The 16,478-nt window shown below is 46.0% G+C and overlaps 1 protein-coding gene across 2 annotated transcripts in view; it reads left to right on the forward strand.

Moving 5' to 3' along the window:
* Positions 1 to 13,242, forward strand: part of LOC128875102 (transcription factor Sp9-like) — a 42,866-nt gene extending 29,624 nt beyond the window's left edge. The window contains exons 2-5 of one of the 2 annotated variants that reach the window (XR_008456757.1): positions 5,463 to 6,489; positions 6,558 to 10,236; positions 12,821 to 12,921; positions 13,073 to 13,242. Coding sequence is in view for 1 of the 2 variants with exons in the window: in XM_054120452.1 (XP_053976427.1) it covers positions 5,463 to 7,130 (1,668 nt within the window). In the remaining variant the exon portion in view is untranslated. Of the gene's footprint in view, positions 1 to 5,462; positions 10,237 to 12,820; positions 12,922 to 13,072 lie in introns of those variants that run through there. The other variant, XM_054120452.1, reaches the window with a different exon arrangement.
* The last annotated feature ends 3,236 nt before the right edge of the window (positions 13,243 to 16,478 follow it).

Consider the following 16,478-nt stretch of genomic DNA (forward strand, 5'->3'; position numbering starts at 1 on the left):
TCATTATAAATTTGTACTCGAATAAACGTTCCATTCGGACTTTCTCCGATAGACATAGAGGGTACGAATATTTATGGGACTGGCTGTATACGAAGCCACTGATGAAAGTGTACTAGTGAATACTTCACACAATTGCATCGATCTCGTTGCTTCGTCTATTATACAAAGAAAGTTGCGCTCGTCTCTGTTAACTACACAGCGAATATAGTACGCAGTGAAGTACTCCTCTCGACGTCAGACTCGTGATGTCCAACGGGTTCCGAGTACCCTCGCCATTTTCACGAATCGCGACGCTTACGATTTCTCGGTCGTGAGCATCGATGCATCTCCTTTGACGCGCCATGAATCTCATTCGCCACAGTGTCGACCCGCTTCGACACGCTCCGCCGGCCAGCTCTAGCGTAAGATACCCGCGAGGATTTCTCAGCTGGTAGCGCGCAAACTGCTCGCGACAAACAGAATCACCAAGGCACTCGATTAAATTTATTCGAATAAAAATAATTCTCAGCATTTTACCGGGGAGGTCGTGGAAAGACACCTTGCCTGTCCAAAGTAATCCGGAGCCGTTAACGAGATTTTGCATCCCCTGAAAAATTCGAAAGACGTCGGACGCTTCTTGGAAGGTAGCCAAGGAAGACGAGAAACAAACGAAGCTCTTTGGTTTTAATTTATGCGTGGCACGGCCGAAGGCGTTATTAGTCCTAGCTGGCCACGATGGGCGTGACGTCACGCGGCTAAAACAAAGGACCCTAGACCGTGCCCATCCCACGATGGATCTCTTTCAACTGTGCCGACAGGAGGGCGCGAAACCCTGGACGCTTTACGCCTCGCGAGCTTCGCTCCGATTTCAACCAGACCAAAAATTCTCTTAGACGGGGGAAAAATTCTCTTCATGTGGGATATTAATATAGTTTATAATATACTTTCTATGGAATCTATGGACATGGCAACTATCGCAAACACGATAGGAATAATAAATGGTTAAATTATAGGGTCCGCGCAGGTTGTTGCAGAAACATGAAATATAAAGAAAACGCGCATGAAATTGCAACGATATCGATTTTATTCAAGAGCCAATAACGCCTCTTAAATTCGTAGCTGAAACGAATCCTGCTTCGTTTAAGTCCAACCGAGAATGGCAATGGAAGGAGAGGTAATGTACACCCAAGTCGTATACGGTCAGCAGCATGCATAAAACATCGAAACTTCGCGAAGTATGGCAGTAATTGACGGAGGACAGGTATATAGAAGCTACTAAGTCGAGTAAGTGCTACATATATCGACCGCCTCGGAGGCGCCTCGCTCGTGCTGCCTACATGCAATAACGACTTCTTTTCGTTCTGCCCTGCGTAATTACAGACCGGCCAGAACTCCTGGCTAATATCGCTCTAATCGATAATCCTATTAACGCCCTCTCGTTAACCGATCACCCGAATAAATCTGATATTCAAACAAATGGGAAATAGGAATGATCAACGAGTTCCTACCTGGGAATCGGGGTACGTTGCAATTCAAACGTGATGGTAAATGAGTACACTCGCTAAGAAATAGTTTTATTAGGGAGACCGATCCTCTATGGGCCCGTGTATTTTAGTTTTTTCATAAAATGATGTATACATACGTTCTGACACATTGTGAACCGGTCACGAGTTAACTCGTGTGTCCATCCTCAAACGTTGTTGACCGGTCACGAGTAAACTCGTGTTCACGCTTGCGTTATCTATTTCAATTCACGAAGCCCAGGGCGATATAGAATATTCCGAAAGCTTTGCTCATCGTGTTATGCGTGTAAAATATATCATTTTAATTCATTATGTTGGCAAAATGTAAATAATATAGAGTGCATATAAATATGCAACTTTATCTCTCTCTTGTAATCATTTACATTCAAATGTACACGACCTAGAAACTATATAGGAAGGAGTACTACTGCGATCCCAAATGAAACGGTTAGGCTAGCCCGGCCCGCGATAAAGCCAGTACACGTCGACTGTAAGTGGAGCGAGCGTTGGTGCTCGATCGCCGCGAGCATGGATGTAGAATGTCGACTGAAAACGAAGCCGGAGGAGGTTAATTGAGAGACGTCGTTGTCTCCGCCAGGCCACTGTCATATCGTTCCAGTGGATCAATACGTAGCTTGCCTACAACCTGCACTCGCAAAGCTCGAAGAGGGCGTGGCCACGTACACCACCGGTAGAGAGATACTCTCTCCTCTCCTCTTTCCCTCTCCCAGGCTCACCCTCTTCGCCCCCCCTCTCTCTCTCTCCTCTATTTATTCTTCCCTTTCCGCTGGCTCTCACCCTAACCACGCGTCCAGGAAGGACGATTTTGTCTTCCAACCCCTGGCGGCGGAGCTACGCCGAGCAAGCGTCGAAGCTCACCACCTCCCTATTCGTCGACGACTCCCAACGCGAGCCATCCTGTTCGACATCCTCCTTCCCCAAATTTTTGCTATCTCTTTCCACCGAGAGAATCAAAATATTAATACGCCCTTCTTAACCCACTGAATTCAACCTCTGCTCAAGCTCTGGTACAAGGTCACGATGGCTGAAACGGTAAAAGGGCGTGGAAAATATATTTCAGTCGAAGGAAACTACGTAGAACGTTCACCAACAGCGCGATCCTGGATCACAGGTGGTTGAATGTACGATTATTAAAAATAGAAACGACGTTATTATCCGAAGAAGTTTCTCTCCCCACTGATTAATTTAGCGTCGAAAAGGGTTCGTTCGTTGTACAATGAACGACGGTGAATCCGAAGCGAAAAGATTGCGACGACATAGACGGCGATAACGAGCCGGGGACGTGAAAAAATACGCCGATGGGGTGAAAGGTCGGAGTCGACGACCCGTTTCGAACGACCCCGGGATTTTTTAAAGAGCGGAACGGGCAAAGAGCTCCGCGTTCGGCGATGACCGCAACCGTGGTTATTACCCTAGCAACCTTGCCCGAAGTCACGGGACGGGGTGACCACGGATTGGTAGGGCTTTATCTCTCTCTCTCTCTCTCTCTCACTCTCTCTGTTTCCCTCTTTGTCTCTATCGTCGAAGGGTGCGCGCACTCGTTGTCTTTGGTCGGTGTTGGTGCAAGGTTGAACCGTGTGGGGGCGTGTCGCCTCGATGGCGCCGGCTGCTAATGGCTGCGCGGCCCGCCAGACTTTAATTTCCTGCCGCTTCCGCGGACCCTTTGCCTTTACCTTTCCACGTCCGAATCCGCTTCGGACCCTTCTCCAGCCTCCAGCCTTTCGGTAGCCACCGACCGTCTGCTCGTCTTTCGTCCCTCCGAACGACGTCGCCATGATTTGCATGGGACCAAAATCGCGGAGTTGTCCCGTGCCCCGGAGACTTCAGAAAAATCCCATTACCCGAACGTTGTATACCTCCGACTCGTATTGTCAACGCCCGGACCCTTTGCCATGCTTGTATAAATATTTAAGCGAATCAGGAAAATTGCGTGCTGAGACATTCTAGACGTTTCACGGCTTGGTTCTTTGTGGACGACACTTGTCGAGGCTCCCGGATGTCAACTGCGTCCTTGAAGTAAATTGCTACGACGTTTCGACAGCGTCGTAAGTAGCTTCTTTAGGGATAACGTGATACGTTGATATTGGGGTGTGTCGCGTAATTCGAGACTTTTCATTATTCATGGTTCACCGTTGAAAGCTTTCATACTCGGAAAGGGGGAACTATATGGTCTTTCTTGGGGTCTGCATCGACCTCCATATTTTTCTAGATTACTTAACTCTCCCAGACCAGTTTTCCTCAAAAACTACACTATTTGAATTTTTTTGAAATTTTTTCCATACTAATTTCGGTTAAAAGTTACTCCTAACGATTAAGTTGCATTAGTACGAGAGAAAAAAGGAGCCATAATAAATAGGAAGTCCGAACGAAGTTCCACGAGTCAGGCTCATGTTTATTGTTTATGGACCAAATTCCTTAACACGAGTCTCGCTCATCGTCGTAAACTAAAGAGTTAAACTAATTTTGCTTTTAAATAACAAGACTCGTTATAGCCATCGCGCTTTACAGTAATTTCTGGAAAACAACTAAACGTACTAAATTCAATGAAACTTGAAATCACATGCGATTGAAACTCAGCTCAAAATTGTTATACGATAGCTCGATCTTCGGTGGAGTATTAGTGTGCCAGTACACTTCGAGTACAACGCCAAGAGTTCTTGGAATGCCAAGGGTTAAGTTTGTGTAATAACGTACGACTCGCCACGCCATCCGAATATTAATGCGCGTCACCGGTACCACGGTTTGAAAAATTCTCGAGGAATCACGTGTTGCCACGCCGTTTCAGCAGTTTTTCAACATCGAGGAATATGGGAAACGGTCGGCGCCAAAGTGCTCCGAACGAAGCGGATCGCTTCCCCCGGTTCTTGTTTCTCTCGGGCAATCTTCCGTCTCTTCTAGGATAGGACCGGCAATTTTGTGTCATTATACACCCTCGGGGGAAGACTCGGTTCCGGCGGCCGGTGGCGAGCGGACCGGGTTTCTTTTTTGGGTCGATTTAGCCGCGATTATGGTCGGCATACAGCGGTCGCTCGCTGGATTTCGATATTACGAGCTGCGTTACCTTGAGAAAGCGACTCAATCGCCGGGGATCCATTTCGTCGGATCGATATACGCGAGCGAGCGCCTAATTCGCGAAGCCCGCCTCGAAACTCGTTATTATCGGCTTGCGTAATCGTATCGGAAGAGCTCCCCCGTAATTCCATCGGGTAACACCTGCTCGAGAACGCGGTTCACCGTAATAAAATTGTGGCTAGCGCGCTGTATAACCAACCGATCGGAAATTTCGTCATCCATCTTCGTAAACCGTTTGCTCGCGTCGTCGAACGAACGTCTTGTAGCGTCGCTCGATGCTTTCGCGAGCATCGAGAGAAAGAGTTATAATTGCTCCGGTGACTCGCACCGGAAACTCCTCCAAGGCACATCGAGCCTACCGAGCGGTTTTTTGATTCTATTACATTTGTTTGCCTAGCGGAGAGAAGCAACGCGCAGTGGTAATTGGACCGCTTAATCGTCTTTTAAGAAGACTCGAAAGATGTTTAATGATACGGCTCTGAGGAATGTCCAGCGAGCCGTGCCTTGGAAGCAATTTGTGCTCGCCGCGGATGACTTTTATACGCATACATCAGTCGCTTAATAAAACTCGCGAGAAGCAAGTTAAACGGAAGAGCGTCTAACTTGTTTTCCACGCATGTCGTTAAGGAAATAACTCTACGAAGGAGTCGATTGCCGTGAGAGCAAATTGCGAACAAGCTTGCGAGAGAGTGATCCGTTAGAAACGCATGTTTCTCGGGTACCACGTTCCATCGAAAGGATAATTTCTAATTTTTCTCGAAACGTAATAATGCTCCGATTCGAAGAAGCGTGTCCGGCGCACGACATTCCATCGCTGTTCGGAGAAGAGCCGAGTCGTAACCGAATCGTTCTTTTTTCTTGTTTCAGGACCATCCGGGGTTACGTGGCACGCCGCTGGCGATGCTCGCGGCTCAGTGCAACAAATTGAGCAGCAAGAGTCCCCCGCCGTTGGCCGACGCGGCCGTGGGCAAGGGTTTTCATCCTTGGAAAAAGAGCCCGCAGAGCAGTGGCAGTTCGCCTCAGCACTCGACTGGGAGCGGCGGAGGCGGAGGGGGCGGAGGCGGAGGATGCACGACGACCGGAGTGAGTCAAAGACCAGCGGCGACGAGCAGCGCGGGCAGCACGGGTGGTTACGCGAGAGCCCCTGTCACCTCTTGCGCGTCCACGGCGCCACAGTACGGGAGCGACCTGTACTTCCCGGGGACGGCGAGCGCCCAACCAGCGAGCGATCCGCATCATCATCAGAGCAGCCTGCTAGGGAAGGTCGAAGGAGCGACCTTGGGCTCGGTGTACGGTCGACACCCGTACGAGTCGTGGCCGTTCAACGCGATGCCAGGCGCGACCCACAGTGGTATAAAAGCAAGCGACGGCTGGTGGGACGTGCACGGAGCCGCGACGGCCGGCGGATGGCTGGACGTAAGCAGCACGGTAGGCGTCGGCGTCCACGCCGCCCAAATGGCCAACTACTCGGCCGACTACTCCACAAGTCTAGCGCTCGCTGGCAATCATCTGTTGACCACCGCGACCACCGCCGGTCATAATCTGCTCCAAGACACGTACAAATCGATGCTACCGGGTGGCCCGCCCGGTTTCGGGCTTCATCATCACGCGGCCGCGACCGCTGGTGCTGGCGCCGGTGCCGGTAGCCCGCAAGGCAGCGGCGGTGGCGTCGGCGTCGGGGCCGGCGGTGTCAGTCAAGCGCCGTCGCCGCGCTCGCAAAGACGGTACACCGGAAGAGCCACCTGCGACTGTCCAAACTGCCAAGAAGCCGAGAGGCTCGGTCCGGCTGGCGTGCATCTCAGGAAGAAGAACATCCATAGCTGTCACATACCGGGATGCGGTAAGGTCTACGGGAAAACGTCGCATCTGAAGGCCCACTTACGGTGGCACACTGGTGAGCGACCGTTTGTTTGCAACTGGCTTTTCTGTGGCAAGCGGTTCACACGTTCGGATGAGTTGCAGCGGCACCTTCGAACCCACACCGGCGAAAAGAGATTCGCCTGCCCGGTCTGCAACAAGCGGTTCATGCGCAGCGACCATCTCGCGAAGCACGTCAAGACCCACAGCAGCAGCAGCAGCAGCAGCGGCAGCAAGGGCAAGGGGGGAGCGGGGAGCTCGTCAGCCGAGTCCTGCTCCGACAGCGAGGACAACGGGAGTCAGCAGAGTCCCACTTCCAGCTCGGTGCCGCCGCAGCCGCAGCCGCCGCCGCCGCCGCAGCAGCAGCAGCAACAGGGCCAACAACCGGCTCAGGCTCAGCAGCAACAAGCTCTGGTGGCGGCGGCGGCGGCGGCGGCGGCAGCGGCAGCGGCGGTGGCGGCGGGCCAGGACACCAACAACACCACATCCCAGACCACCACCAATCACGGCCATCAGCCGACAACGCCCATGACCCCAATACAGATGACCCCGCCGCCTCTGACCCCACACCATCCCCACCACCCGCATCTCCCTCCTCTAATGCACCATCCGCATCATCACGCAACATCCGTCCAGGCGGCGGCCCACCACCCGCACGCGGGGATGAGCATGCACTGAGCCCGGTGGGGCCCGGAACCGGTGCCTGCAGTTCCGCTGCCGCAACGGCCCTGGGCTCCCCCCTATCCTACCCCCTCAACCTAAACCTCGTTCAGAATCACGCGACCATCGCCCACCATCACGCCACCGCCCATCACCAACACCAGAATCACCATCACCATCACCACCACCACCATCACCACCAACAGCAACAACAGCACTCACGTCAAAGCAACTCCTATTCCGTGCAACAAAATCCTGGCACGCCGGGGACCGCGCAGACTCCCTCACCCTCGTCCCCCGCGCCTGTACATAGTCTCTAGGTTGACGCTTCGCCTCTTTCGTACCCTCTTCACCTCTCGACCTACACCTGGTAGTACCGACGAAATTGCGCTTTCGAATCTTCGGTTTCACCTAATCGACCCTAGAATCCCCCTTACCTCGAACAGCCTCGACTGTTAACGTTTTACCTGCCGGCCTGTCTCGATTCGAATGACCGCAATTGGTTCTTAGAGTTCGATAACTTTTTTTTACGTCTAATGCAGTAACAGATTGAGTCCCGAACGAAATTTCCACGACTTTCCATTCGCGCCGAAATCCTCACAGCTTCTTTATTTAGCTTGTTTTCGACGTTTACAGAAATCGATATACGAAAACTAAAAGCATTCGATACATCGATCAACTTATTCCCGATGTGTCTAGTATTCCTAATGACGTTCGGAAGTTTGCAAGAATTAAGATCTATCAATGTTGAGCGTTTTAATCGCGGCTCAAACGGAAAGAACGACATCGGTGTTCGTCACGGCACTCAACCTGTTAATCCGAGCGAGAGTCAACTTGCGCTCCCTATAGGTACATCGAAACCCTTGATTATTCCCTTAAATTGAGTACTATAAATTGACAGTTGAGATTCCCTACTGTTACCAGCGAAATTAAAGAGACACTGTTAATCGACTCCTGGCAGGTAAGCTGTTAAACGTTTTTAGAATTGAACATTACATCCTGACTATCGAGTCCTGTCGGAATGTCCGTCCTAACAACTAACGTTTTGAGGGATTCCAATTAGGGATGTTCAATTCTTCCATAAAGATTGATTCTGGAATCGATTTTGGAATCGATTTTTCTTAATGACCGGAGTCGATCTTCTAAAAAATCGACTACAAAATTCATCTGTCGAAATAGATTCAAAGATTCGTTTTCCTTTAAGCTATACAGGGTTTCCAACTTAAACGCCACTGATAATAGGATATGACAATTTTTTTTATGCTAAGGTAAGTGGACCTACTTTTGACACTAACTCAGTCATCGACACTTTCAATTTAATCCGATGGTATGGTTATTAACGTAAATTCGATCGTTGCTCGGTGCAAAATAAATATGGTAAACAAAGTCGTCGAATAAGACAGAATTAAGTACAGATATTCATTGAAAAAATCAAAAATCACGAGAAAGTGGACTCTTCTGAAAATTATTTAGAATTGAACATCCCAAATTGAAACCATTCAAGTATCCGAATCAGTCGATGGCTGCCAACCCTTTCCTCGCCGACTCCTTACCCCTCGATCCTTCGTCCTCCGTTCGTCGGCAGTTCGAGCCTTTCCCAGCACCCGATACTACCGACTTTCTTACTTGTAAATACTATACATAGCGCGTGAGAAAGATTATTATATTAATTAAGCGGTGTAATGTTGTAAAAAATTCTATATAAACGCACTGTCGCGCTGTACCATACACTGACACGTAGGACACACGCAACAAATGCATATATTACGAAAAGGCGCGCGTAAATCATTGTCGTTCTCGCGTTCGTCTCCTCTCGACCCCGATTCTCAGGCAGAGATGGGCAAAGTCGTCATCTAAATAAAAATCCCAACCTTCGAACGAAAGATATACGATTTTCATCGATTGTTCGTCGAATAAAAATAATTCGAGTTATTCCCGTTCGACAAACAGGGAATTACCATATTTATTCGACGGACAACGAATAAATACGTTCGTCCCAAGTGAATTTATTCAACGAATAAGGGTACTGTTTCGTTCGACGAACAGTTTGTCTTCTGTATCGAACAAAGTCGTTAAATAAAAGATGGTTTTCATTCGTGTTTATTCGAAGTTCATTTGAAACCTTCGAATGAACTTCGAATAACGATATGTATAAAGATGGAAACCGCCGAAAGACTAACTGTGTATCGAATACAAAAAAAGTATCTCTGCTCGTCGAATGAAGATATCTGTTCGAAGTTCATATTTTTCTTTGAATATGGTTCTCACGCATATAAATGTTTCTATCGATGTTTATTCGAGGGTTTCGAAAAAAACTTAAAGTTTGATGGAAATTTTATCCGAACCATTCGTCGAATAAGGACAACTGCTGTTATTCGAACCCTTCGAATAACGGATGAGGGTGAGGTGTCTTTGTTCGATTTTTTTTTTTTTTTTTTTATTTAAATAATTTCTTTTTATTCAGATGACGCCCATCTCTGTTCTCGGTGGACGCGACGAGGAGACCCGACGAATAAACGCGCGACGTCCGCGTACGATCATTCGATCCAGGGATAGAGACGTTCTCCGAGGCAGGTTCCAAACATCGATCGCGACGGGAGGACGCGTGTCGGATTTTCTCATTGTCGCGATTATTGAAATATTATTTCCCCCTCCCCCTCCCACCCCTGAAGCCGCGATCGCGTTTGGAACTTGGTATTCGGATCACATCCCGTTATCGGGCGACAACCTTCTTCGACCTTAATATCACGATATTATGAATTAATTAATTAATTAATTATTATTATTATTATTATTATTAATTATTATTATTAATTATTAATAATTATTATTGATGTATTATTATAAAGATTATAAATTCATTTTGAAAGAGATAAAGAGGAAATAAACGATGCTTTTGTGAGTAACGATTGTGCCTGGATGATGATTCCCTTCGTGATCGTGTTCTCCACTAAACATCTATCATCCCCTAGCTCGGCCCTTGCTCCTGCTGCTGCTACTACGGAGTCCCGCGACGCCGCCCCCTGGAAAGACGCCCTCGGCACCAGATCGTTTCCCCCCTCGTACCCGAAAATAGCGGAAGGACCATCCACTCGATACGAACGAGACCGCGACCGACGCTAAAGTAAGTTCACACAATTGGCATTTTCCATCCCTGTTATCCCTCGTACAACGTTTCCCAAACAGCTATTCCGACCGCTGGTATGTCCATTATTTTCGTCATTCTCCATCCCATGATTCTCGATCAAGTAGGAATTCTCAAACCGAGTATTCTCTATCCATGAAATTTGCTTGAACAAGTCAACGCCTGAACAGAAATCTGTATCATCCGTCGTCTTCCATTTCCAAACCATAAACTACACAAGGGACTTTTCTTATATGCTCCGAGAATTTCAGCTAGAAAGAAATTGCAAGAAACAAATTTTGTCGTACACTTTTCTATCTTCGCTTAGAATATACATATAGAACACGAATTTCAATTTTTTCCTTGATTCAAATAAATTACGAATCGATGAAATGAGAAATACAGAAATGTTCAGAAGCCCACGATTCAAGAGCTACCAAAATGATGCACATAACCTGAGATTTAAATACCTTCCATTTAATCATTCGTTGGAAAGTAACAAAGAAAGAATGAAAAGTATCGGGAAGGAACTTTAATAATCTATGTAATAAAAGCACGGCTGGGAGTCGATATCGTACCAAAGTGGTCGTCGAATCGCCCCAGCCCTCGGAGGCTAATTTCCCGTGGGTTACACGCGCGATTTTTGCATTAAAATTGTTAGCCAGCACTTTCTCCCTTTGTCGGTTCGCGAACGTGGACGTCGGAGGTTCCCTTTTTTCTCTCTCTCGTGGCGATCTCCTTACCTTGATTAACCCGAAAAGAGTTTTTATCTACTCGACGATATATATTCCTGTTGGCCTATTTCTGCCCGGTCCCAAGAACGCCACGTATACGAGCACTCGACGTTATTACCAAGGATGACTCGACTCGTTCGAACCCTGGCCCAGCCTTCCGACGCTAATGCCTAAATAATGACGTATATACGCGACATGCAGCTTCATAAGCTTCGATAAATTTAATTACCCCTGGTTCCCGGCGCGTCCGCGTAATTTTCTTTTAATCGTGCGCCATCAAGGCGCAGAGCAGCGCACGTGCGTTCACCGAATCAAATTATTTTGAAAGCGGCCTCGCGACAAAAAACCAGGAATGTTTATTCGTCCAGCATTTGGAACACGGCAATTATTTCGAAAGCGCTCGAAACCGGGAAAATTGAGCGTCTTACAACGACTGACCGTGACTACTGATGGGATTGTTGCCGACATATTTCACCAGATCGTTAACACATTCGCGACCGCTCACGTGCATTCACGTCACTAAAAATTCTATTTCTGGTTCTTTTTATTTCATACGCTATGTATTCACAACGTTGACATTTCAAAATTATATTTTGTAATTTTTATCTTCGCACTGACGATACAAAATTTGCGTATGGCCAGCTTCGGAATTTTATTAATTTCGTCGGTACTCGGTATTACGAACGTAAAATACCTGCCGGTTGATATTAGCTTGACGAAATAATAATTTTATTTCTCAGGTATTAACGTTATTTTACTTACTTTTAATTTTTATTTTAGATATTTTTCCTAGGATGAACTAACGACTTTAACATATCTTTACATCCTAGAAGAACATAATTCGTTAATATTAAGCTCATTTATTTTCTTTACAAGTGACTTCGTTTCGTAAAATTATAATATCAAATTTTTTCTCCACGTATTTTGTTCCGAGGTGTTAGAGTTGATCGTATTGAAAGGAACATCTTACATTTCGACACATCCTGTTAAGTACTTTGGTACCTAATTGCTCGAGTATTATGAATATGGACGGAATGAATCCACATCGTCAACCTTAACCGACCCGTGAACGATCCCCGTCCGCTCTAAATCGGATCAATATGGCAGAGATTACGGAATGAGATCGTTATGCAAAGCAGTAGTCGGAGGGTCCTGAAACGTCGCGACGCAACGATTCGCGGGGGTGCGGTTAATGTCGAGCAGCGTACAAGCACGGGGGATGACTTTCTCGGTGATTTAACCAAGGAGGGTGAACGTTTGTTATTCAATTTGCGACCCCCTCGGTACCAGCCACTGTTCACCCTCTCCACCCACAGATCATCCACGCCTTTACGACCGTCGCAGTACTCTTCTAACTCGACAACCATTTCTCCTCCATTAGGATATACCAATCGTCGTTTATGCTGGGTGGGACATTCGAAGAAGACCTAAATATCTACTATATTTATACATGAAAAAAACATCTTAAGACAAATTTTTACTATTTTCAGAGGCACACGTAACGATAGAAACATTGTTTCCTCAAAGTTTCCTCAAATTGATGAATTCAATCTCCAATTATTTTATTCTGTACATAAAGATTCAAATGACAAATTCATTTGCGTTTCACTTCTAAAAGTAGAGAACGTTCACCTCGATTATATTAACCTTGCAAACAAAATTTTCTATCATGAGACATGCCCCTCAAAATAGTGTAACTTTCTCTCAAAAAGATTTTCCACATTACCACGAATAACGAAAATAATTAAATGCTCCACCCCGTTGGACATCCTCCTGCATATTCGTAGTTTCAATCCTCTCTTCCCACTTCCTCCTGCCAAGTACGTTGATTACTCGTACTGTGCGTTTAGGAGAATATGTTCGGTACGTGAACTAGAGCTGCCAGTACACGTCGAATTGTCGATTTCCGGCCCAGAGGAACCGACCTTAGAATTCGGTGCATCGTTCAGAGGTAAATTAAAAAATTTACGTAAGTGTCTGTGTTTTAAAAAGACCGAGTTACAGTGATCGGTAATTTATTTAATTTTTATTCAAAAAAATTCAAAGCCAAAGCAATCGAACAGTATACTTCGGTTATTAATCGATTCTTCTTTCTGTCATAGGATAAGGATGGCCACGCACTCCCAGGAATTGTAATTTCATGATTAAATAAAATTGCAAACCGTTGAGGTCAAGATAATGTCAAATAGTAAATGCCCGTATTAAACGTTAATGTCGCAGTTATTCTAATATTTACATTGTATGTTGAATTCAGAAAAATAAAATACGCAAAACATGGAGAACACATAGTTTTACAGTGTTTGAAAAATCCTTCAACCTCCATCAATCATTCTAATTGTATATTAAAAAATAAATTCCAAGTATGTATCGTGATTGGTTCAAGACTATAAATTATAATTTCAATTAGATTATTGTCTCATGTTTCACCTCGAAGTTACACAAGTATACCTAAATAACAGTTTAAATAAATAAACAAGACTTGCTGTAGGGTGTTGGTATTCGTCATCCATTGTTCGAATGAAATCCTGCCTCTCTCAGGATCAGAGTCATTAAATTCATCTGTTCTTTATATCGTTGAACCTTTCACCATGGCAAAGACAAGGGTGTGCTTGACAAAGAATCACTGCGCGATTAATTTCACGACCTTGCACCCTTTCACGGTTTCAATTGAAACGAGCATATTTTCTGCTGGTGTTTACGAAGCTTGAAATCTAAATACCAATTACCAATCTAGACTCATCGGAGCCTGTAGCTAATTACTTCGAGGAGGATTTATCCTTCTGTTATTCTTTACGTTAAATGTTTAAGAATGTAGGTACTCACGCTTGGAAAATTGAGCAGAAAAATCCAGATGGAAACATTATTAGTCAAATAAAAGTAGGGAGTACGAAGTTACTCCAATTTTCACGAACACATGAACGTGTTTCCACGTTTCTAAATAGAAATTAAATAAAAATCAACAACGAAAGGTCTCCTTCCACCTAAAAGTAGAAGTTTCGTGACGGATTCGTTCTTTTTTTTTATAAATTATGATTGATTTAACGAAACCAATCTTCGGCGAAACTTGACAGTGAACTCGTTTCCTGAAAACACGAATGAAAAAGAAAATGATTAAACAAAGAAAGAAGTGCGAGAGAAGTTCGTAGAAGAAACGTGGCTATCGCTTTGAAATTCCACACTGTCCCTGACGTCGACGGCAGCCAGAGAAGGTGATCCGGACAAATGGTCGGAGGGCTCGCAATAAGTATCTTCAGCGGACCTTCCAGGTCCGTTAACAAACCTCATGAAACTAACGACTCGGCCTGGTTCTGGTTTGGGAACACCACGGTCTCATATATACAAAAGCGAGCCCGCTTGCTTCCCCCTTCATCCTTCGGTGAAGCGAAAAAGGGAAGCAACGTGTCCTGCGACTCATTGCGACGAATACTTCCAGCCTCGATTCAAATAAACCGTTTTAGTCGACTGAGATTTTTAACGTTAGACTTCCGGAGTGTAATCATTGTGATCCGATTACGCAATGAATTAGACGTATACACTCGAATATAGAGGTATATGTAGTCTCTGACATACTTTTTATCTGGAACTATTTCTTGATATGCATGAATATTAATTTTACTGCAATTTATCTATCTTGTCTGGTATACAAAAAAATATTTTATTCCTTATTAGACATGTGTCCTGATCGTGATTTAGTTAAACATGTTTCAATTGAAATATATGTTTAATGGATGGAATTATGAATGATATTTATTATTTAATCACCTAACTTAGAATACATATATATATATATAGCAGTTATGATAATTATTAATTGATACACATTACATATAACACCGTTCTATTAATTTGATACATAACCCTTGCAATCCCCACCCTTCGAAGCATAACAATACTACTTAGGCCAATATCTTCGGCACGAAACCGGAGCAAGTATCTCACGATCGCTTATCCAGCATTTTTTCGAATTCACAACTCGAACCAGGATGGGATTTCTCACCCAAAAATTGTCTCGCGCTTCACTGGCAGTGAGTCGTAATCCACGACCCGTCCGTCTCGGACCTCGGCTGCCAGATCCCCCAGGCATTATCGACCGACTTGCGCGAGTACCTGCAAATCTGCGTCGAAACGGAAATCCTGACCGGTAATCTCGGTGGCGCGTAACGAGCGAACAGATTAGGCTGCTCGTAGGATCCCAACGATGTACCTAATAAAGGAGGCTAACGAGACCGTGGGGCATGTGGTTAACGACAATCTATCCAGACCACGGCCCTCGTCTACGAGACACATGCGTGGAACCGTTTCGGTGCACGTTCTAGGTGTCTGGTTGGATCGTACACGAATCCAACTTACGTATACACACGTGCAGGTCCACCGAAAGGCACGCGAGTCTTGTTACCAAAGTGCCGCAACCCGGGAAAAGACCTCGACTCGGCGGAAAGGGATCGGTATCTTTTTCGAGTTCCCGAGCACGTCAGACGGACAGATTAGGACTGGCTTTCGACTCTCGAGTGGATGACCCCTCGAAAGTCGCTCTCGGGCCTCGCGTAAATTATCAGCAAATTAGTGGCGCTGTGAGAGGGAGCGTATACAGGAAGTATACAATTCTTGAAAAATCGAGTCAAGGAGAACTCTTGATATCGACTATCCTAAACTCGAAATGAAACTGCACAATCATTCACTGCACAAATTATAATCTTAAGATGTAAGATCTCCACTTGCACCCCACCATTACACTACGCGCACATTTTACGAACGAGTCCGATACAAAGATTTAATAATAACAACTTTGATAATACTACGACTTTTGTTCTACCCCCCAACGAAGTGTGCGGTAGGTCTGCACACGCTCAAGATGAACACATGGTGGCAAACAGCCCCTTCTGTTTAGTTACACGCGAAAATCGACCGAAAGGCCGTAGGGGTTGTCGGGGCTCGAGTATCGGAACGAATGATATTTATTGACCGGGCAAATCCGAAGTCTACTCAAATCCCAAGGGTGGTCCTTGCGACCGTGCCCCTCTATAAATAATGCCGATGGAGTGGTCATAAAGTGAAAATAGTAGGACGTTTATACGTGGTGGAAAACCGCGGGGAAAATGTAAACGTATCGAGACGACCCATGATTCTTTTACAACCGTGAAAACATTTTCCTCGAATGCACCCCCGCGCCGAGAAATGGTTACCCAGTTTTGATTTAGAACCCGAGAATTTTCACGTTTCTGGAGGAAAGACGATACGAAGAGCCGCGAGAACGTGGCCCGATCCCTTTGGTTTCCCATGAATCGGATCCCCGACTGTTCGCTCTGAATGAAGCTAAGGTGAGCTATTAGTGTCGTGCCCGGCGAGATGAATGAATAGGTTGCCCTCTTTCGATCGTTGCGAGTCGCACAGGTTGCGCCCTGCTGTGAGTGGTCCCGATTCCTGCAGGTTGCTGCACGAATCGACCTATCGACATTCGATACTAATTGCCCGTCTCTCCTCGGTGATTGCCTTTATTCGTCGAGCAGG

Source organism: Hylaeus volcanicus, chromosome 4 (assembly GCF_026283585.1).
Source record: "Hylaeus volcanicus isolate JK05 chromosome 4, UHH_iyHylVolc1.0_haploid, whole genome shotgun sequence".
Lineage (NCBI taxonomy): Eukaryota > Metazoa > Arthropoda > Insecta > Hymenoptera > Colletidae > Hylaeus > Hylaeus volcanicus.